The sequence below is a fragment of the Macaca thibetana genome, chromosome 11 (genome assembly GCF_024542745.1).
Source record: "Macaca thibetana thibetana isolate TM-01 chromosome 11, ASM2454274v1, whole genome shotgun sequence".
Classification (NCBI taxonomy): Eukaryota; Metazoa; Chordata; class Mammalia; order Primates; family Cercopithecidae; genus Macaca; species Macaca thibetana.
In genome coordinates, this window is record NC_065588.1 from 6,597,097 (window position 1) to 6,620,148 (window position 23,052).

Genomic DNA, 23,052 nt, shown 5'->3' on the forward strand with positions numbered 1-23,052 from the left:
AAACCCCATCTCTACTAAAAATACAAAAATTAGTCGGGTGTGGTGGTGGGTGCCTGTAATCCCAGCTACTCGGGAGACTGAAGCAGGAGAATCACTTGATCCCAGGAGGCAGAGTTTGCATTGAGCTGAGATTGTACCACCGCACTCCAGCATGGGTGACAGAGAGACTCTGTCTCAAAAAAAAAAAAAAAAAAAAAAAAAAAAAAAAAAAACCACATAGGCTGGGCGCAGTGGCTCACCAGCGGCTCCCAGCACTTTGGGAGGCTGAGCCGGGTGGATCACCTGAGGTCAGGAGTTCGAGACCAGTCTGACAATATGGTGAAACCCTATCTCTACTAAAAATACAAAAAATTAGCCAGGCGTGGTGGCAGGTCCCTGTAATCCCAGCCACTTGGGAGGTTGAGGCAGGAGAATTGCTTGAACTGGGGAGGTATAGGTTGCAGTGAGCTGAGATCGCACCATTGCATTCCAGCCTAGGCAACAAGAGTGAAACTCCATCTCAAAAAAAATAAATAAATAAAAATAATATTTTATAATAGTCTTATAGAGCAAAAGTTTTTAACTTTGATAAGGTCCAATTTAATAAGGTCTGATGTTTATTTAGATAGATGTTCAATTTTAAAAAAAAATGTTTTTGCCTATGAATATCCAACTGCTCTCCAGGACCATTCGTTGAGAAACCAATCCTTCCTCCGTTGCATTGCTTTTGCACCTTTGTCAAAAATCAGATGTGTTGGCCAGGCGCAGTGGCTCACTCCTGTAATCCCAGCACTTTGGGAGGCCGAGGCAGGTGGGTCATGAGGACAAGAGATTGAGACTATCCTGGCCAACATGGTGAAACCCCATCTCTACTAAAAGTACAAAAATTAGCTGGGCGTGGTGGCGCGTGCCCGTAGTCCCAGCTACTTGGTCGGCTGAGGCAGGAGAATCGCTGGGAGGCAGAGGTTGCAGTGAGCCGAGATTGCATTACTGCACTCCAGCCTGGCGACACAGCAAGACTAGGTCTCAAAAAAAAAAAAAAAAAAAAAAAAAAATCAGATATGTGTATTTGTAGGGGTCTATTTCTGCATTCTCTCATTAGTGCCATCGATCTATGTGTCTGTCCTCCCACCAATACCAGACTGTCTTGATTACTGCAACTATATATTAGTAAGCATCAGATAGAGTTATTCCTCCTATTTTATTCTTCTTTATTCTTCTATAGATAAAATCTATTTATGAGTTGGCCTGAAACTAAAGACTATTTAAACACGAAAAACTAAGTGAAAGCCAGTAAACAGGGAAGTTGCTGAGTCCCAAAGACTATTTTGCCTTGAGGGTATTTGCTATCAAGTTTAATTTGAGCATAGCACCTCACAGGCTACCACTGTGGCACAGGAAATAAAGCCCAGGGCTTACCCAAGATTGGAAATCTAATAGAAAGCCCTTACCATAAAGTCAGAACCCCAAAGGACTATATCCTCATGTAAGAATGAATTAAAAATATACTAGAACCCAAACTGCCCCTAGGGCACTCCATGGAAAGTCATTTGTCTGGAACCTAGGTGCCTGGAACCTAGGTGCCTACTGGAGTTCTTTTATTTTTTTTCTTTTAAATATTTGCAGAGAAGGTATAACCACAGGCTGTGGTGTTTCTGCCTGAACTGTTTGTTGATCCTAAAAAGAAAACAGCAAGAATGTCAAGTGGTTTTGGATTGACAGTAACACCAAGAACCCAGCAGAAGCAATGCAGATCCTTTGTGGATGAACTCATCTTTAATCTAGGCCTCAGGGAATTTCCACAGATACAGTTTCAAGAAAAATAAATTGTGGTCAAAAATTCCAAACAAATAAGAAACAAGATACCAAGAACAAGAACCAGCAGAGATGGAGACAGGAAATAAGAAAATTAGAAAATTAAGCCAAACAGTCCAATGTCTAATTAATAGTCCAATGTCTAAAAAGAGAAAACAGGGTATGTGAGGGAGAGGGAGAAAAAAAAGGTGTGTGTGAGATTGATTATAAAATAAATACAAGACTCGGCCAAGTGTGGTGGCTCACGCCTGTAATCCCAGCACTTTGGGAGGCCGAGGTGGGTGGATCAAGAGGTCAGGAGATGGAGACCATCCTGGCTAACACGGTGAAACCCCATCTCTACTAAAAATACAAAAAATTAGCTGGGCCGTGGTGGCAGGCGCCTGTAGTCCCAGCTACTCTGGAGGCTGAGGCAGGAGAATGGCGTGAACCCGGGAGGCAGAGCTTACAGTGAGCTGAGATCGCACCACTGCACTCCAGCCTGGGCGACAGAGCGAGACTCTGTCTCAAATAAATAAATTAATCAATCAATAAATACAAGACTCACACCTGTAATCCCAGCACCTTGGGAGGCTGAGGCTGGCAGATCATCTGAGGTCAGGAGTTTGAGACCAGCCTGGCCAATATGGTGAAACTCCGTCTCTATTAAAAATACAAAAATTAGCCAGGCATGGTGGCAGGCACCGGTAGTACCAGCTACTCAGGAGGCAGGAGAATCACTTTAACCCGGGAGACGGAGGTTGCAGTGAGCCAAGATTGTGCCATTGCACTCCAGGCTGGGCAACAGAGCAAGACTCTATCTCAAAAATAATAATAATAAAAATATGATTGGGTTTTGGGGTTTTGTTTTTTGTTTTTTAAGACAAAGTATTTCTTTGTCACGCCGGCTGGAGTGCAGTGGTACAATATTGGCTCACTGCAACGTCTGCCTCCTGGGCTCAAGTGATTCTCCTACTTCAGCCTCCCGAGTAATTGGGACTACAGGTGTGTGCCATCACGCTCAGCTAATTTTTTAATTTTTTTTATAGAGACGAGGTTTCTTTGTATTGCTGAAGCTGGTCTCAAACTCCTGGGCTCAATCTATTCTCCTGCTTTGGCCACCCAAAGAGCTGAGATTATAGGCATGAGCCATCACATCTAACCTATGATCAAGTATTTCACAGATCCGATGGGGTATATGAATACAAATAGAGCTAGATACATGAAAGGGAGGCTTTTTTTTTTTTTTTCGAGACAATGTCTCACTCTGTCACCCAGGCTAGAATGCAGTGGCACATTCTTGGCTCACTGCAACCTCCGCCTCCCAGGTTCAAGCAATCAAGCAATTCTACCTCAGTCTCTTGAGTAGCTGGGATTACAGGTGCCTGCTACCAGGCCAGGTTAATTTTTGTATTTTTAGTAGAGACGGGTTTTCACCATGTTGGCCATGCTGGTCTTAAAATCCTGACCTCAAGTGATCTACCAGCCTCAGCCTCCCAAGGTGCTGGGATTACAGGCATGAGCCATCGTGCCTGGCCAGAATTTCTAATTTTGAAAAGAGTCTGGCGGTTGTTTAAACTGTTAAACACAGAGTTACCATATGACCCAGCAATTCCTCTTCTAATTATATACCCAAGAGAAATGAAAATACATGCCCACATAAAACCTTGTACAAAAATGTTCATAACAGCATTATTTAGAATCACCAAAAAACTGAAAACAACCCAAATGTTCATCACCTGATAGAAGAATAAATTTAAGCTGTTAAATCCATACAATGGAATACTATTTAGCAATAAAAAGGAATGAAGTATGTACTAATACGTGCTACAACAGGCTGGGTACAGTGGCTCGTGCCTGCAATCTCAGCATTTTGGGAGGCTCAGACAGGAGGATCACTTGAACCCAGAAGTTTGAGACCAGCCTGGACAACACAGCAAGACCCTGGTCTCTACAAAAAAAAAAAAAAAAAAATTAAAAATGGCCAGGCATGGTGGCTTACACCTGTAATCCTAGCACTTTGGGAGGCTGAGGTGGGTGGATCACTTGAGGTTGGGAGTTCAAGACCAGCCTGGCCAATGTGGCGAAACCCTGTCTCTACTAAAAGTACAAAAAAGGCCAGCCTTGGTGGCTTACACCTGTAATCCCAGGACTTTGGGAGGCCGAGGGGAATGGATCATTTGAGGTCAGGAGTTTGAGACGAACCTGGCCAATATGGTGAAACCCCATCTCCACTATCCAAAAAAAAAAAAAAGGCTACAACGTAGGTATGAACCTTGAAACCATTATGCTAAGTGCAAGAAGTCATAAAGGATCATATATTGTATGATTCCATTTATAGGAAATATCCAGAATAGGTAAAAATCCATAGAGGAGGATTGGGGGTAAGGCTGAGGGGTGTGGGGTTTCACTTTGAGGTGATGATGAAAATGTTCTAAAATTGATTGCAGTGAGGGTGTGAAATTACTAAAAACCATTGAGGCCATGCTCAATGCCTCAAGCCTGTAATCCCAGAACTTTGGGAGGCCAAGGGTGATCACCCAAGCTCAGGAGTTCGAGATCAGCCTGGGCAACATGATGAAACCCTATCTCTATCAAAAATAAAAATAATTAGCCAGGTGTGGCGGTGCATGTCTGTGGTCCCAGCTACTCGGGAGGCTAAAGTGGGAGGGTCACTTGAGCCCAGGAGTTGGAGGCTGCAGTGAGCAGTGATCACACCACTGCACTCCAGCCTGGGTGGCAGAGTGAGACTCCATCTCAAAAAAACATTAAAAAAAAAACAAAAAACAGTGAATGGTATGTTGTGAGAATTATATTGCAATAAAGATATAAAGATTTTTGGCTGGGTGCAGTGGCTCACACCTGTAATCCCAGCATTTTGGGAGGCCAAGGAGGGTGGATCACCTGAGGTGAGGAGTTCAAGACCAGCCTGGCCAACCATGGCCAACATGGTGAAACCCCATCTCTACTAAAAGTACAAAAATTATCTGGGCATGGTGGTGGGCACCTGTAGTCTCAGCTACTCAGGAGGCTGAGGCAGGAGAATCTCTCGAACCTAAGAGGCGGAGGTTGCAGTGAGACAAGAACATCTCACTGCACTCCAGCCTGGGTGACAGAGGGAGATCCGCCTCAAAAAAAAAAAAAAAAAAAAAAAAAAAAACACACACACACATACCCATAAAGATATTTATTTATTTATTTATTTAGACAGAGTTTCACTCTTCTTGCCCAGGCTGGAGTGCAGTGGTGTGATCTCAGCTCACTGTAACCTCCACCTCCTGGGTTCAAGCAATTCTCCTGCCTTAGGCTCCCGAGTAGCTGGGATTACAGGTACCTGCCACCATACCTGACTAATTTTTTGTATTTTTATTAGAGACAGGGTCTCACCATGTTGACCAGTCTCGAACTCCTTCCTGAGCTCAGGTGATCCGCCTGCCTCGGCCTCCCAAAGTGCTGGGATTACAGGCTTGAGCCGTGGCACCCAGTCTATATAAAGATGTTTAAAATAAGAAATGTAAGTTATGGCCGGGCGCGGTGGCTCACGCCTGTAATCCCAGCACTTTGGGAGGCTGAGACGGGTGGATCACGAGGTGAGGAGATGGAGACCATCCTGGCTAACACGGTGAAACCCTGTCTCTACCAAAATACAAAAAAAAAAAATTAGCCAGGTGTGGTGGCGGGCACCTGTAGTCCCAGCTACTCGGGAGGCTGAGGCAGGAGAATAGTGTGAACCCGGGAGGCAGAGCTTGCAGTGAGCCGAGATCGCGCCACTGCACTCCAGCCTGGGCGACAGAGCGAGACTCCACCTCAACAAAAAAAAAAAAAAAAGAAAGAAACGTAAGTTATGCCACAGTACACCATTTGCCTCAGTAATAAACAATATTTACAAAGTCCTACTGATGTAAACGCTGTCTACTTCTACTGATTTAAGCCAAAATTTTGAGATAACTATAATGAAGAGAAATAGAAGATGGGAGGTATAAGAAAAGGGGAGTTAGGTAGGGGTGTGAATCCAGTTTCCCGACAAGATGACTAGCTAATACAGGTCACTGGCTCTCTCTTTCAAAATCAAACCTGGGGAATCTATAGAAGCTGTAAGAAAGCATGAATTTCAAGAACTAACAACAACAAAACCATAAGAATGTCCTGGAAAAAGACTGAAGGCTATTGTTATGGGTTGAATTATGTCCTCTAAAAATTAATATGTGATGCCAGGCACAGTGGCTCACGCCTGTAATCTCAGCATTTTGGGAGGCTGAGGCGGGTAGATCACCTGAGGTCAGGAGTTCGAGACCAGCCTGGCCAACATGGCGAAACCCCGTCTCCATTAAAAATACAAAAATTAGCTGGGTGTGGTTGCAGGCACCTAAAGTCCCAGCTACTCAGGAGGCTGAGGCAGGAGAATTGCTTGAACCCAGGAGGTGGAGGTTGCAGTGAGCTGAGATTATGCCACTGCACTCCAGCCTGGGCAGCAAAAGCGAGACTCCGCCTCAAAAAAAAAAAAAGCGGGGGTGGGGGGGAATTTGGAGACAGACACACACACAGAAGAACGCCATGACAACTTGAAGGTAGAGATCAAACTAGGAGAAGGCATGGAACAGATCCTCCCTCACAGCCCTCAGAAGGTACCCACCCTGCTGAAACCTTGATTTCCAGACTTCTTTTTTTTTTTTTTTTTTTTTTTTTGAGACGTGATCTCGCTCTGTCGCCCAGGCTGGAGTGCAGTGGCCGGATCTCAGCTCACTGTAAGCTCCGCCTCCCGGGTTCCCGCCATTCTCCTGCCTCAGCCTCCCGAGTAGCTGGGACTACAGGCGCCCGCCACCTCGCCCAGCTAGTTTTTTGTATTTTTTTAGTAGAGACAGGGTTTCACCGTGTTAGCCAGGATGGTCTCGATCTCCCGACCTCGTGATCCGCCCGTCTCGGCCTCCCAAAGTGCTGGGATTACAGGCTTGAGCCACCGCGCCCGGCCGATTTCCAGACTTCTAACTCTGGAACTATGAGACAATAAATTTCTGTTGTTTAAGCCACCCAATTTGTAGCACTTTCTTTATTTATTTACTTATTTATTTATTTGAGATGGAGTCTCACTCTGTTGCCCAGGTTGGAGTGCAGTGGTGCAATCTTGGCTCACTGCAACCTCCCCCTCCCAAGTTCAAGCAATTCTCCTGTCTCAGCCTCTCGAGTAGCTGGGATTAGAGGCATGCACCACCACACTGGGCTCAGTTTTGTATTTTTAGTAGAGACAGGCTGGTCTTGAACACCTGACCTCAAGTGATCCACCCACCTCGGCCTCCCAAGGTGCTGGGATTACAGGCGTGAGCCACTGTGCCCAGCAGGAGTGGTTTCTTATATGAGTGTTTCTTAGAGTATGAATGTCCCTAAGGACAAAAAAACAGAACATTGTTTTTCTAGGAGACCTCAGGTGCAAAAGATGGAGTTAATTATACTCTTTGATTCCTGACGTGCATTTTCACTTAGCCATGGAAGGATCCTGCCTCGTTTCCTTTGTATATTCCCTTTTTCCCCATTCCACTCTCTCGCCATAGAGAATGTTCTAAATCATTTGATATTGATCATTTTGTGTTTGGCAAACATGCTTGCTTGCTTTTTTTTTTTTTTTTTTGAGACAGGGTCTTGCTCTGTCGCCCAAGTTGGAGTGAGGTGGCACAATCTTGGCTCACTGCAACATCTGTCTCCCGAGTAGCTGGGATTACAGGTGCTGCCACCAGCCCAGCTAATTTTTGTATTTTTGTTAGAGACAGGGTTTCACCATGTTCACCAGGCTGGTCTTGAACTCCCGACCTCTGGTGATCCACCCGCCTCAGCCTCCCAAAGTGGTGGGATTACAGGCATGAGCCACCGTTCCCCACCTGTGCATTATTTCTGTTCATATATTTTTAATTACATAAATATTGTTTTAAATGTTAGTCTTTTTTTTTTCTACTCCATACTAAGTTTTGTTTGTTTTTTGAGATGGAGTCTCACTCTGTCGCCAGGCTGGAGTGCAGTGGTACCATTTCGGGGCTTACTGCAACCTCCACCTCTGAGTTCAATTGGTTCTCCTGCCTCAGCCTCCCGAGTAGCTGAGACTACAGGCGCCCACCACCACATCTGGCTAATTTTTGTATTTTTAGTAGAGAGAGGGTTTCACCATGTTGGCCAGGAAGGTCTCGATCTCTTGACCTCGTGAGCTGCCTGCCTCAGCCTCCCAAGTGTTGGGATTACATGCATGAGCCACCACACCAGGCCTTCTGTACTTTTAAAGATTCCTATCTGGAGTGCCCCCAGCTCCGCGGTGGCTTCGCCCATGAGTCCTGAGGCAAGGGAGCGCTCGGTCTTCCCCACCGGCCCCATGGCAGCCCCCGGCACCCCAGCTGAGTACGGCTACATCTGGACCATCCTGGGCCAGCAGATCCTGGGACAACTGGACAACTCCAGCCTGGCGCTGCCCTCTAAGGCCAAGCTGAAGCTGGCAGGGAGCAGCGGCCGTAGCAGCCAGTCAAGAGCCTGCGAATCCAGGAGCAGGTGCAGCAGATCCTCTCCAGGAAGGGCCGCAGATCCGTGGTCAACGGCAATCTTCACCGAACCAGCGTGTTCCTGAGTATGTCTACAACCTGCACTTGGTTGAAAATGATTTTGTTGGAGGCCATTCCCCTGTTCCTAAAACCTATGACATGCTAAAGGCTGGCACAACTGCCACTTATGAAGGTTGCTGGGGAAGAGGGACAGCACAGTACAGCTCCCAGAAGTCTGTGGAAGAAAGGTCCTTGAGGCATCCTCTGAGGAGACTGGAGATTTCGTTTGTTTGTAGAGATGGGGGTCATGTTGACTAGGCTGATTTCAAACTCCTGGGCTCAAGTAATCCTCTCTTCTCAGCCTCCCAAAGTGCTGGCATTACAGGTGTGAGCCACCTTGCTCGGCCTAGCTGTTTTTTTCTGGTACTTATCATCATAATATGAAATAATATTATGATTTATCAGTGTGATTTTTTTTTTTTTTTTTTTTTTTTTTTTTAATTCAGACGGAGTCTTGCTCTGTCGCCCAGGCTGGAGCACAGCGGTGAGATCTCAGCTCACTGCAAGCTCTGCCTCCTGGGTTCATGCTATTCCCCAGCCTCAGCCTTCCGAGTAGCTGGGACTACAGGCCCCCGCCACCATGCCCGGATACTTTTTGGTATTTTTAGTAGAGACGGAGTTTCACCGTGTTAGCCAGGATGGTCTCGATCTCCTGACCTCGTGATCTGCCCATCTCGGCCTCCCAAAGTGCTGGGATTACAGGCGTGAGCCACCGGGCCCGGCATTTTTTTTACACAGAGTCTCACTCTGTCACTCAGGCTTGAGTGCTGTGGTGCGATCATAGCTCACAACAGCCTCAACCTCTCTGGTCTCAGGTGATCCTCCCACTTAAGCCTCTCCCTCTTTTTTTTTTTTTTTTGAGACAGAGTCTGGCTCTGTTGCCCAAGCTGGAGTGCAGTGGCGCAATCTCGGTTCACTGCAGCCTCTGCCTCCCTGGTTCAAGCGATTCTCCTGCCTCAGCCTCCCAAGTAGCTGGGACTACAGGCACCCACCACCACGCCTGGCTAATTTTTTTGCATTTTTAGTAGAGACAAGGTTTCACCATGTTGGCCAGTCTGGTCTCAAATTCCTGACCTCATGATCCACCCGCCTCGGACTCCCAAAGTGCTGGGATTACAGGCGTGAGCCACTGTGCCCAGCCACAGTTCAGTCTCTCAAGTAGTTGGGACTACAGGCGCATCCCACCACACTAGACTAATTTTTGTATTTTTTGTAGAGCCAGTGTTTTGCCACATTGCCCAGGCTGGTCTCAAACTCCTGGGCTCAAGTGATCTGCCCGCCTCAGTCTCCCAAAGTACTGGGATTACAGGTGTGAGCCACCGTGCCCAACCACTTTATCAATTTTATTTATTTATTTATTTATTTTTGAGATGGAGTCTTGCTCTATCGCCTAGGCTGGAGTAGGGTGGCACAATCTCAGTTCACTATAACCTCTGCCTCCTGGGTTCAAGTGATTCTCCTGCCTCACCCTCCCAAGTAGCTGGGATTATATGCGTGTGCCACCATGCCCGGCTAATTTTTGTATTTTTTAGCAGAGATGGGATTTTGCCATGTTGGCCAGGTTGGTCTTGAACTCCTGACCTTGGGCGATCCACCTGCCTCAGCCTCCCAAAGTGCTGGGATTACAGGCCGGAGCCACTGAACCTGGCCACTTTATCAGTTTTATAGAAATCAGTTAGATTCTTGTTATAAAAGATGAGGTTTTAGCTCTTTTTGATTATCTCATTTGATATTGTAAAAGGAATTTTTAAAAACTCAACTCTATAATTGAAACAAAACAGAATGTTAAACTTGGAACAGAAGGAAATATCCTTAACTTGGTAAAAGTTATCTACTAGAGATTCATAACAAATATTTAATAGACATGTATTCCATTTAAGATCAAGAACAAGAAGAGGATGCTTTTTCTTTTCTTTTCTTTTCTTTTCTTTCTTTTTCTTTCTTTTTTCCGAGACTGAATCTCCCTCTGTTGCCCAGGCTGGAGTGCAGTGGTGTGATCTCAGCTCACTGCAACCTCCGCCTTCTGGCTTCAAGCGATTCTCCTACCTCAGCCTCCTGAGAAGCTGGGATTACAGGTGCCTGCCACCATGCCCGGCTAATTTTTGGTTTCTTTTTGTTGTTGTTGTTGTTGTTTTGTTGTTTTTGAGACAGAGTCTCACTCTTGTCACCCAGGCTGGTGTGCAATGGTGCAGTCTTGGCTCACTGCAACCTCCGCTTCCTGGGTTCAAGCGATTCTCCTGCCTCAGCCTCCCAAGTAATTGGGATTACAGGCATCCACCACCATGCCCAGCTAATTTTTGTATTTTTAGGAGAGATGGGCTTTCACCATGTTGGCCAGGCTGGTCTCGAACTCATGACTTCTCTATGCTTAACTTTTTGTGGAACTGCCACTTTTCCAAAGTGGGTACACCATTTCACTAGAGGCTAAATTTTAATATTCATTACACTCTTCAGGATCTGACTCTTGCCTCCCATCTCTTTTCCTGTCTTTTGCCACAAGCAGTAGCTCCACCAGTAAATACCACTCATAGCTTTCTCATGCACACCATACTGTTTCTTGCCTCTGGGCCTTTATTTCTGCTTCAACTGCCTGGAAAGCCTGTTAGCCTCCACTCCTTTAAGACAACTCAGTGGCCACCTCTTCTCTAAAGCCGTTCTCCTCCCCATTCCTGCTTCCTCAGGAAAAGATAGGTGTTTCTTCCTCTCCACACCTATACACATAGATGTTAACAAACTTTGAATGTCACGACATACTGGGTTTCATAACTATGCTTCTTCATCTGCCTCCTGCACTGGGTGAATTCTTTTTTCCTTTTTTTTTTTTTTTAAAGGCAGGATCTTGCTATGTTGCCCAGGCTAGAATGTGGTGACATGATCTCAGCTCACTGCCACCTCCACCTGCTGGGCTCAAGCCATCCTCCCACCTCAGCCTCCTGAGCAGCTGGAATTACAGACACGTGCCATCATGCCCAGCTAATTTGTTTTTTGTATTTTTTTTTTAACAGAGACTGGGGTTTCACCATGTTGGCCAGGCTGGTCTCGAACTCCTGACCTCAAGTGATCTGCTCGCCTTGGCCTCCCAAAGTGCTGGGATTACAAGCATGAGCCACTGCTCCTGGCCTCAAGACCTCATTCTAATACCATCTTTTCAACAGATACCTTTTCTGATCATCCCCTCAGCAAAAAACAAAACAAAACAAAAACCAAAAAAAAAAAAACCAAAAAAACAAACACACACCACTCTCATGGGACTCACTTTCATCATCATATTTAAATTCACATTTTGTTTACATACACATCTCTTCTTTTTTTCTTTTTTCCAGTCTTGCCCCTGCATAAACGAGATGAAGCTGCTGCCAATTTAACCAAGTGAGAATCCCAGTGCTAACTGTCTGTTGGATGGGATATCTTTATTGGAGCAGATTAACATAGCCTCACATTTGTGGTTTGTGACCACTGATTTAGCAAATACATTGTTTTTCTTTCTTTTTTTTCTTTTGAGACAGGGTCTCGCTTTGTTGCCTAGGCTGAAGTGCAGTGTCGCAAGCTCGGCTCACTTTAGTCTCACCTCTCCAGGCTCAAGCAATCCTTCCGCCCAGCCTGCGCAGTAGCTGGGACTACAGGCACATGCCACCAACCCCCGGCTATTTTTTTTTTTTTTTTTTAAGAGACAGCATTTCACCATGTTGCCCAGGCTGATCTCAAATTCCTGGGCTCAACTGATCCTCTTGCCTCAGCCTCCCAAAGTGGAATTACAGGCGTGAGTCACTGCACCTGGTGAACATTCTTTTCTTTTTTGTTTTTTTCCTTTGAGACAAGAGTTTCGCTCTTGTTGCCCAGGCTGGAGTGCAATGGCGCGATCTTGGCTCACTGCAACCTCCGCCTCCCAGGTTCAAGCGATTCTCCTGCCTCAGCCTCATGAGTAGCTGGGATTACAGGCATGCGCCACCACGCCCAGCTAATTTTGTATTTTTAGTAGATGGGGTTTCTTCATGTTAGTCAGGCTAGTCTCGAACTCCTGACCTCAGGTGTTCCACCCACCTTGGCCTCCCAAAGTGCTGGGATTACAGGTCTGAGCCACCATGCCCAGCCAACATTCTCTCCTAAAGCATCAAGAGCATGGTCAGAAGCAGTCCACCATGGAGGGGATGAACAACAGTATACAGTCATGGTCTTTAATCAGGGCTATGTTAATTCTGTTCTGCAGAGTATCACATTGGTCTACCATCTTGTAACTTTACATCCTTCAGACTTTTTTTTTTTTTTTTTTTTTAAAGACAGAATCTCCCTCTGTCACCCAGGCTGGAGTGCATGGTGCAATCTCAGCTCACTGCAACCTCTCTCATCTCCTGGATTCAAGCAATTCTCCTGCCTCAGCCTCCCGAGTAGCTAGGATTACAGGCACACACCACCATACCTGGCTAATTTTTTTGTATTTTTAGTACAGACAGCGTTTCACCATGTTGGCCAGGATGGTCTCAATCCCCTGACCTTGTGATCCGCCCACTTAGGACTTCCAAAATGCTGGGATTACAGGTGTGAGCCACCAGACATCTTTTAAGTAGAATGAAGACTACTTAGAGGTAAGAACCAACTCTACCTTGGTGATTTTTGTTCCTCCAAATATTCTTGCACATAGTAATTCAGTATTTATTGAAAGAAAACGTTATATACTGTTTCATACCACAAACAAGATTGTTCTGTCCTTGAATACAAAACCTTTTGTATGTGTGAACCAGGAAATATTCTATAAATGCCTGTTGACCTATTAATTTTCTCTTCCCTAACAATCAGATACTCTACCAAGATATGTAGATATCTTCTTCAGGGCACCTTGCACTTAGCACAGTCCCAAATATTTTATTTTCTCCACTCTAGTACCACCAAATCATGTAAAGTATCACAGTCATTAACATTTCACATCAACCTCTCCATTCTCATGCATAGCTCCTTCCAGCCACCCCTCTGAAAACTGACTCTCCAAAACATTTCCCTAAGACCCAGGATCATGTTTTCATATATACCCATCAATCCATTTATCCAAAACCCACCTGTAATTTAACAAGTACTCTTTATTTTTATTAAAGATGGAGTCTTCCTATGTTCCTAAGGCCGGCCTCCAACTCCTGGTTTCAAGGGATCCTCCCACCTCAGCCTGCAGAGTAGCTGGGATTATAAGTGTGCACCAACTGCCTCACAACAAGTATTTATTTATTTATTTATTTTTTTTTTTTTTTTTTTTTTGAGACGGAGTCTCGCTCTGCCGCCCAGGCTGGAGTGCAGTGGCCGGATCTCAGCTCACTGCAAGCTCCGCCTCCTGGGTTCACGCCATTCTCCTGCCTCAGCCTCCCGAGTAGTTGGGACTACAGGCGCCCGCCACCGCGCCCAGCTAGTTTTTTGTATTTTTTAGTAGAGACGGGGTTTCACCGTGTTAGCCAGGATGGTCTCGATCTCCTGACCTCGTGATCCGCCCGTCTCGGCCTCCCAAAGTGCTGGGATTACAGGCTTGAGCCACCGCGCCCGGCCAGTATTTATTAATCTAACATCATTTTTATAAATTTTTGTTTTTTTAAACATAGAGATGGGGTCTTGCTATGTTGCCCAGGCTGGTCTTGAACGCCTGGCTTCAAGCAATCCTCATGCCTTCGCCTCTCAAAGTGTTGGGATTACAGGTGTGAGCCACTGCACCCAGCCCTAACTTCTTTTTTTTTTTTTTTTTTTTTTTTTTTTTGAGACAGAGTCTCACCCCAGTTGCTCAGGCTGGAATGCAGTGGCACGATCTCAGCTCACTGCAGCCTCAAACTCCTGGGCTCAGGTGATCCTCCCACCTCAGCCTCTTGAGTAGCTGGGACTACAGGCATGCAGAAGCATGAGGAGCTGGGACCACAGACATGCAGAACCATGCCCAGCTAATTTTTTTTCTTTTTTTCTTTTTTTTGAGACGGAGTCTTGCCCTGTCGCTCAGGCTGGTGTGCAGCGGCACTTATCTCGGCTCACTGCAAGCTCCGCCTCCCGGGTTCAAGTGATTCTCCTGCCTTGGCCACCGGAGTAGCTAGGATTACAGGCGCCCGCCACCACGCCCGGCTAATTTTTTTGTTTGTTTTTGTATTTTTAGTAGAGACAGGGTTTCACCATGTTAGCCAGGATAGTCTTGATCTCCTGATCTCATGATCCGCCTGCCTCTGCCTCCCAAGGTACTGGGATTACAGGTGTGAGCTACCGCACCTGGCCACTTTTTTTTTTAGTAGAGACGGGGTTTCACCATGTTGCTCAGACCAGTCTCAAATTCCTGGCTCCAAGCAATCCTCCTACCTCAGCCTCCCAAAATGCTAGGATTACATGTGGGCACCATTATGCCCAGCTGTAATTTTTTTAAATTATTATTTAAAAAGAACAAAACACATAGATGCCCTAGACTCAATTCAGCTCTACTGATCAATCTTCAGGGGTTGAGACTAGGCTTTTGAAATGTTAAAACATCCAGACAACTCTGATGACCAGTCAGGCTTAGTATCCCCCATCTCTACCACTCATATGGTACTTAATGTTTCATATTTAAATGGAAAGGACACCTCACACTTTTGTTTTTCCTATAGTTCCTACTCAAAGAATATGCCTAATAAAATATTTTATTAGAGTAATACAGAAGTATGACTCCATTTTTCTCTTATATTTCATTTCAGTGTGGAAGGCTCCTTAGAAACACTATTAACAGCATTATGTCAAAAACTGCCAGTAACATTCTCATCAACTTTTCTTTTTTTAAAGGCATTAGGTATAGCTAGACTGTAAAAGGCAAGTGGTGTGAAGCCCAAACCTAAGATCCTAAGATCTACGAGGAGTCAAGACTTCAGTCGGCGAGCACGTTGGCTCACTCCTGTAATCCCAGCATTTTGGGAGGCCGAGGTGGGCGGATCATGAGGTCAGGAGATCGAGATCATCCTGGCTAACAGGGTGAAACCCCGTCTCTACTAAAAATACAAAAATTTAGCTGGGCATGGTGGCGGGCACCTGTAGTCCCAGCTACTCAGGAGGCTGAGGCAGGAGAATGGCGTGAATCCGGGAGGCGGAGCTTGAAGTGAGCCAAGACCGCGCCACTGCACTCCAGCCTGGGCAACAGAACGAGACTCTGTCTCAAAAAAAAAAAAAAAAAAAAAAAAAAAAAAAAAGACTTCACAGTCTACATGAGTAAGTAGAGGCAGCATCTAGAGGAAAACAGAAGCATGTGGCTATCAAATTCCAAAGAAGCCCCATTTTATTACAGAGAAAATACAAAGCTGTTTCCTCACAGGGAAGAGTACAGTTTCCCTTCTCCAGGGTGACAGATGAGCCTTTTCCGAAGTTCTCAGCTTTCTCTTCTACCGAAACCTCCCATGTCGGTTAAAGTGTTTGTAGAGATAGCGGATGCGTTTATGAAGGTTGTGCAGGTCATCAGCGAACATTCTACTTCCAACCATTTTCTTCTTTCGGATACAACGTTGCAATTCATTCCCTTTCCAACCTCGAAGCCATATGGGCCCCCTGATCAGTTCTTTGGGGTGCTTTTCAAAGTTTCCTGTGTAATGTGAGAGAACACATTAGATCCAAGACAAGAGAACCCATCCTACACCAGCTAAGCTTTCAACCCACAGTTGCATCTTGCTTAGCAGCACCTATAGACAAGACACATCACAGTACAGAACAATAGCAGAGACTCTGGAGCCAGACTGCTTGGGGTTAAAATTCTTATACTATCATTTATTAACTTTGGAAAAATTGTTAACTTTTACTTATGAAGTAAAAATTATATGAGGGTACTCAGAACAGTGACAAACACAATGTAAACAGCTACATAAGTGTTTGCTCTTACTATTGAGCACAGTACCACTCTCTACACAGGAGAAAAAGATAGTCATTACAGAGTAATTGCTATTCTGAAATTGTGTACCACGTCGAAGGTCAAGTCGTACCCAGGATCCCGATGTTGTCATACACTCCGAACATGGCCCTCTTCTCGTTCCAACGATCAACCACTTTGGGGGGCGGGAGAGTGAGCCTTATACCGATCAATCTCGGCACACCTAGGGATGGGGAAGGGAGGGAATTAGTCTGAGCCGCCTATTATACTACGAAGCAGTTATCCGGATGTCTACAGCAGCCACTTACCAAGAGAGAAGCTTCTGCACGCCAGAGGCACCCAGTTCCACAGGCGCCTGCCTGCCCCAGATAAGAGGCTCCCTGCCATTTCTCTAGTCTCCCCGCTTCAACAACACACCAAATAAGTCCAGGAGTGAGGGCCAGACGTGGCCCTCAAGATGACGACAGGAACCGTCCCCGCCGACTTCACACGAGGGCAGCCATCTTGGGCCTTACCCAGGTAGCTGTGGGCGCAGGGCCCACCTACGCCCCATCAACTACAGCCACAAGCCCCGCCCCCGGGTTCCGGCCGAAGGGGCCTCTACCACCCTTCCCGCCTCATTGCTTCCGGTTCGCCCGCCGGAAGTTTTGGAGCGCCGGACAAGCTGAGGTCCGCGACTGGTTGCTGATTCCCCAAAACTGAGATTTCAAGAAAATTCACCCTTTCTGCTTTTTTTGGCGTCCTTCAACTGTGAAGGAAATGAAGGTTGAGAACCTGGAACCCGCTTCCAAAAACCAAGCCCTTTCTCTGTGCCTCACAACAGTCTTGCGCTGTAGCTTTTTTTATTACCCCCATTTTACTACTGGGAAGGAAATTTGAGGCCCTGAAAGTGAAGTGACTTGCTGGACGTCACTTAGCGGAGGAGATGGAGAAACCTGGATTAGAGGCGATGTCTTCTAACTCCCAGCGCGGACTGGCCTCCTTTCCTGGGGGTGACTGAATGATTCACTATTCCAGGGCACTACTACTGCCCAGCCAGGGACGCGACATCTCTGGCCGGCAGAAATACGGCCTCCTCCCCGCCGACCGGGCAAAGGGGTACCTTGCCGGAGCGGAGCCTTGGCACGTCCCCAGGCGGCGCTGTGATTGGCCGGCCGCTCCAGCGAGCGTCGCGATTGGCCCCCTGGCAGCCGTTGAAATTTGAACTCGGTATTTGTGGCTTTGCCCGCGAGTTGCCAGACTCAGAGGCGGCCCTTTGCCTCTGCCTGCCGGGGATTGGCCGGATTCTCCGCCAACTTGAAAACTGCCTTGCTAATTGGTGCGTGTTGTGCCCGAGTGTTTTTTCCTTTTCATTTCAGCCTGACTGCCGGAGTCAGAGCCGCGGGTGAGATCCCCAGGTAAGATGTGGTGTTGCAGGTCGTAAAAGAGTAGAAAAATCGAGTACATGTCAGTATGACCCAGTATTGGGCAATATACAATAGGCAGGGAGGTCTAGTAGATATATCCTTGGGGCGCGATGTGGGAGAAACTGTGAGTCTGACAGATCCGCAACGGAAGATGTTAAGCAAATCGCTTAACTTTCTTACTGCAATATCCGCTCTGTAAACTCATTTGTATTATTATGCACCTCATGGGATTGAGGTTAGGAGACTTAGATCAGATATGATGCATGCAAATAGCCTAACAGACCTGGCACAGGATAAATAAATCATCATTGTTAATGCTCTTACCATTCTGGTGCAGGAAGCCCACTAGCCCATGCTGGGGCACTGTTCTGGCCTCAGATGAGATCGGACCATTCTCTACTTAAGGAGCTTTGCACATAAAAATGGAAATAATAATACTTTGCACATTAATATGTCACTTTATAGTTCTTTAAACACCTTTATACTGCTTGATTCGTTTGATCATCAGAGCAACTTTGTGAAGTAATCAGAGTTTAGTAACCCTGTTTTTTACAGATAAAGTCCAGGGGTTTAACTGACACGATCAAGTGCCAGTGTCACTACTAGAATTAGTTTCTAGTCCAGGGTCAATCTCAGATCCTGTAAGATAATGTTACTAGCTTGCTATAAAACTAAAAGCCATTATATATGTTAGGGATGGGGAAGTAACAGAACCAGATAATGCTACTAGCTTGCTATAAAACTAAAAACCATTATATATGTTGGGGATGGGAAAGTAATAGAACCAGATACGAAGACAGGTCTTGAATATAGACCCTGACCTTTTCACTGTTTGGTTTCTAGCCCTGTGAGCCTGTAGGAGAAGAATGGCTCCCCAAATGTATGAGTTCCATCTGCCATTATCCCCAGAGGAGTTGTTGAAAAGTGGAGGGGTGAATCAGTATGTTGTGCAAGAGGTACTGTCCATCAAACATCTTCCACCACAGCTTAGAGGTAAGACTCCATAGCTGTCACTGTACTTAGCTCTTTCAAAGGACCATCCCACATGGAATTGCTACATTGTCATTTCTGTTTCACTGCACCTGGAAGCATCATAAGAGCAAGAAATATGTTTTTCCTATTTTGCTGTTTTATCCTAACATTGCATGGGATGCATGACACAAAGAATACATTCATTAACTGCCTTTTCTAGATTAGTCAAAAACAGTCTTGGCGTATGTGATTACTCTTTGGGAAAAAGTTATTTTCCATCTTTACCCCTTACCGTGTGTCCAAATTAAGTCCTGGTGGATTTAAGAGTTATAGGAAGGGATCGCTTTTTCAGAATGTCTGGGACTTAACCTGACCAGTTTTTGGTAATACCTTTTTAGAGTCTAGATATCTTCCTTCCAAGATGTACAATTATAGGGGAAAAAACCCATAATATATATGTACCATTGCAACACCATGCAATATATGTACAGTGCAGTCACCTACTGAAACCTGTAAATGATCAAAAGCACCTTTTGCATTACCAGAAAGACTTCATAATGTCCTTGTGCTTGTTGGAAGCGGTCTTATAGCAGCTAGGTTGCTTTGCAGAGGTATAGAGATTAAAGACTAGAGCCAGGCTGCCTGGATTTGAATCCTGGTTCTGCTACTCTGACCTTGGACAAGTTACTTAATTCTCTCAATGCCTTGGTTTCCTCATCTGTAAATATAGAGATTATAACCTACTTCATTTGTTATCACCTACAAGAAGAACGGTTGGTTAATGCAGCAGCTTGACAATATGGCCCCAGCTTGTCTCCTCTTGGCTTTTCTTTCACGGTTGCTAGATGGCAACTTCTTTTTCTTTTTCTTTTTTTTTGAGACAGGGTCTCACTCTGTTGCCCAGACTGGAGTGCAGTGGGGTGATCTCGGCTCACCGCAACCTCCGCCTCCCCAGGCTTAAGCGATTCTCCTGCTTCAGCCTCCCAAGTAGCTAGGATTACAGGAGCACGCCACTACTGCCTAGCTAATTTCTGTATTTTTAGTAGAGACGGGATTTCACCATGTTGGCCAGGCTGGTCTTGAACTCCTGACCTCAAATGACCCATCCACCTCAGCCTCCCAAAGTGTTGGGATTACAGGCATGAGCCACTGCACCAGGCTAGATGGCAGCTTCTTGCTCTAATGTCCAGAAGTGGAAAAAGGAATTTTCTATCTTGTATTTTTTATTCTTTATTTTATTTTGAAAGACAAGGTACTTAAGACTCTCTTGCCCAGGCTGGAGTGCAGTGGCATGATCACGGCTCACTGCAGCCTCAACTTCCCAGACTCAAGCAATCCTCCCACCTCAGCCTCCCAAGCAGCTGGGATCACAGACATGCACCACCATACCTGGCTACATTTTTTATTTTTTGTAGAAACGGTGTTTCCCTATGTTGCCCAGGCTAGTCTCGAACTCCTGGGCTCAATGAATCTTCCCGCCTCAGCCTCCCAAAGTGCTGGGACTGCAGGCTGGAGTGCAGTGGCCTGATCACAGCTCACTGCAGCCTCAACCTCCCAGGCTCAAGCAGTCCTCTCACCTCAGCCTCCCAAGTAGCTGGGACCACAGACATGTACCAAAGTGCTGGCATTGTAGGCATGAGCCACCATGCCCGGCCAGCCTCTTTTGTTAAAAACTAAAACACACACACATTAGCCTAGGCCTACACAGGGTCAAGGTCATCAAGAAGTCACTAGACGATGGGAATTTTTCAGCTGTATTATATTTTTATGGCACCACTGTCGCATATGTGATCTATTGTTTACCAAAATGTTACAGGGCACAGGACTGTACAGGTAAGAGAAATAGAATTACCCAGACTGGTTAAACTGATCAAGATTATTACCTAGGAGCCTCCCTAAACTTGAGCATATCAACCATTTGGTAAGCAAGGAAGAAGGCAGAGTGTGGTGGTTGGCTAATGGATGGCAAACCAACAGTGTCCACAGGTTTACTGTTCTGTCCATATCATGTGGATATATGTGTCACCAATTGAACATGCTGCATACTATGACAAATTGCTCTTCAGTTATTATAATGATGCATCATTTTTAAAAATGGTCACCTTTTTTTTAAGTTCCAGAGTACATGTACAGGATGTGCAAGTTTGTTACATAGGTATACATGTGCCGTGGTGGTTTGCTGCACCTGTCAACCCATCACCTGCATATTAAGCCCAGCATGTATTAGCTATTTTTTCTTATGCTCCCCCTCCTGCTATTCCACCCCCTAACAGGCTCCATTGTGTTGTTCCCCTCCCTGTGTCCATGTGATCTCATTGTTCACCTCCCACTTGTAAGTAAGAACATGCAGTGTTTGGTTTTCTATTCTTGCATTAGTTTGCTGAGGATAATGGATGGAGTACCAGATCCATCCATGTCCCTGCAAAGGACATGATCTTGTTCTTGTCACTTTTTTTTTTTTTTTTTTTTTTTTTTTTTGAGACAGAGTCTCGCTCTGTCACCCAGTCTGGAGTGCAGTGTTACAATCTCAGCTCACTGCAACCTCCGCCTCCCAGGTTCAAGAGATTCCCCTGCCTCAGCCTCCCGAGTAGCTGGAACTACAGGCACATGCCACCACATCCAGCTAATTTTTTGTATTTTAGCAGAGACAGGTTTCACCATGTTGGTCAGGATGGTCTCAATCCCCTGACCTTGTGATCTGCCTGCCTCGGCCTCGCAAAGTGCTGAGATTACAGGCGTGAGCCACCGCGCCTGGCCTGTTTAACAACAATATTAATAAAGTAGAGCAATTATAACTATGCCAGCATCACTACCCTTGCACTTTGGGGCCATTATTAAGTAAAATAAAGGTTCCTTGAACAGAAGCCCTGCAACAGTTGATATGATAACCAAGGTGGTTCTACTAACGGGTGAGTAGGGTTGCATATACAGTGTGGATATGCTGGACAAAGGGATGATTCACATCCCAGGCAGGAGGCGGCAGGGCAGCACCAGATTTTATGCTACTGAGAATGGCACACAACCTATAATTTATGAATTGTTTATCTCTGGAATGTTTCTTTCTTTCTTTTTTTTTTTTTTAAGATAAGAGTCTCGCATTGTTGCCCAGGCTGGAGTGCAGTGGCTCAGTCTCAGCTCACTGCAACCTCCACCTCCTGGGCTCAAGCAATTCTCCTGCCTCAGCTTCCCAAGTAGCTGGGACTACAGGCGAGTGCCACCATGCCTGGCTAATTTTTTGGTTTTTTATTTTCTGTTCTGGAGACGGAGTTTTGCTCTGTTGCCCAGGTTGGAGTTCAGTGGCAAGATATCGGCTCACTGCAACCTCCATCTCCCGGGTTCAAGCAGTTCTCCTGTCTCAGCCTCCCAAGTGGCTGGAATTACGGGTGCCCACCACCATATCCAGCTAATTTTTTTTTTATTTTCTAGTAGAGCCGGGGTTTCACTATGTTGGCCAGGCTGGTCTCGAACTCCTGACCTCATGTGATCTGCCCACCTCGGCCTCCCAAAGTTCTGGGATTACAGGTGTGAGCTACGGCGCCCAGCCTATTTCTGGAATATTTCACTTAATATTTTCAGACTTGAGACGGACCACGGGTAACTGAAACCTCAGAAAGTGAGAACACAGATTGGTAAGGACCACTGTATGTCAGATGGTTGTAAGAGCCAAAGAGAAAAATAAAGAAGACAGTGTGGCCAGGCGCAGTGGCTCACACCTGTAATCCTAGCACTTTGGGAAGCCAAGGCAGTTGGATTGCTCACGCTCAGGGGTTTGAGACCAGCCTGGCCAACATGGTGAAACCCCATCTCTACCAAAATTACAAAAAAGTTAGCCAGGCGTGGTGGTGCACACCTGTAGTTCCAGCTACCTGGGAGGCTGAGGTGGGAGAATTGCTTGAGCCCAGGAGGCAGAGGCTGCAGTGAGCCATGATCATGCCACTGCACTGCAACCTGGGCCACAGAGCTAGACCCTGTTTCAAGAAAGAAAAAAAGAAGTGTACTGCAAATGGTCACTCATCCCTGTAATCCCAGCCACTTGGGAGGCAGAGGCAGGAGGATTGTTAAGGCCAGGAGTTCGAGACCAGCCTGGGCAACATAGTCTCTAAAATTAATTATACAAAGCTTAAAAATAAATAATATAAAGAAGAAAGATAGTAGGGCCTGCCATTTCATCCATTTCATGTTGGATCATCAGAGAAGCCTTGCTGTTATGTCACGTTTGAGCAGAGACCTTAAAGTAAGGAAATGAACTATGCAGATTGTCAGGGAAGGGCATTCCAAGCAAACAGAAAAGCCTATGCAAAGGCCTGGAGGTGGGCAAATGCCAATAGAGTTGGAGTAAGCCAGGAAAAAGAGATTAGGTAGGAAGTGGTACAGATTATTGTAGAATCTTGCTCCTCAAAATGTGGTCCTCAGATCAGCAGTGTTAATATCATGATCTCCTGATCTGGGATCTTATTAGAAATGCAGGATGTCAAGACCCAGGATGTCA

General features: G+C 45.8%; 2 protein-coding genes and 1 pseudogene across 2 annotated transcripts in view; 2 read left to right on the plus strand and 1 right to left on the minus strand.

The window, feature by feature from the left end:
* Nucleotides 1-8,125: 8,125 nt before the first annotated feature.
* LOC126930482 (plakophilin-2-like) lies at nucleotides 8,126-8,698 on the plus strand (annotated as a pseudogene).
* A 6,887-nt stretch (nucleotides 8,699-15,585) lies between these two features.
* MRPL51 (mitochondrial ribosomal protein L51) lies at nucleotides 15,586-16,786 on the minus strand. Its single transcript, XM_050747538.1, has 3 exons — nucleotides 16,494-16,786; nucleotides 16,298-16,408; nucleotides 15,586-15,903 (listed from the first exon to the last, which is right to left on the minus strand). Exons 1-3 carry the CDS (start codon nucleotides 16,570-16,572, stop codon nucleotides 15,707-15,709), a joined length of 387 nt encoding a protein of 128 aa, XP_050603495.1. The 5' UTR covers nucleotides 16,573-16,786; the 3' UTR covers nucleotides 15,586-15,706.
* A 129-nt stretch (nucleotides 16,787-16,915) lies between these two features.
* NCAPD2 (non-SMC condensin I complex subunit D2) overlaps nucleotides 16,916-23,052 on the plus strand; it is a 37,713-nt gene continuing 31,576 nt past the window's right edge. The window contains exons 1-2 of the mRNA XM_050747394.1: nucleotides 16,916-17,582; nucleotides 18,435-18,584. Coding sequence (XP_050603351.1) covers nucleotides 18,458-18,584 — 127 coding nt within the window. The 5' untranslated portion in view covers nucleotides 16,916-17,582; nucleotides 18,435-18,457. The remainder of the gene's footprint in view (nucleotides 17,583-18,434; nucleotides 18,585-23,052) is intronic.

Excerpts from the sequence above, each read along its gene's own strand:
- MRPL51 (XM_050747538.1), bottom strand. The coding sequence starts at position 16,572 with ATGGCAGGGAGCCTCTTATCTGGGGCAGGCAGGCGCCTGTGGAACTGG. Across the intron at positions 16,409-16,493 it reads GTGCAGAAGCTTCTCTCTTG|GTGTGCCGAGATTGATCGGT; the intron begins GTAAGTGGCTGC and ends CCCCATCCCTAG. Across the intron at positions 15,904-16,297 it reads TGACAACATCGGGATCCTGG|GAAACTTTGAAAAGCACCCC; the intron begins GTACGACTTGAC and ends CACATTACACAG.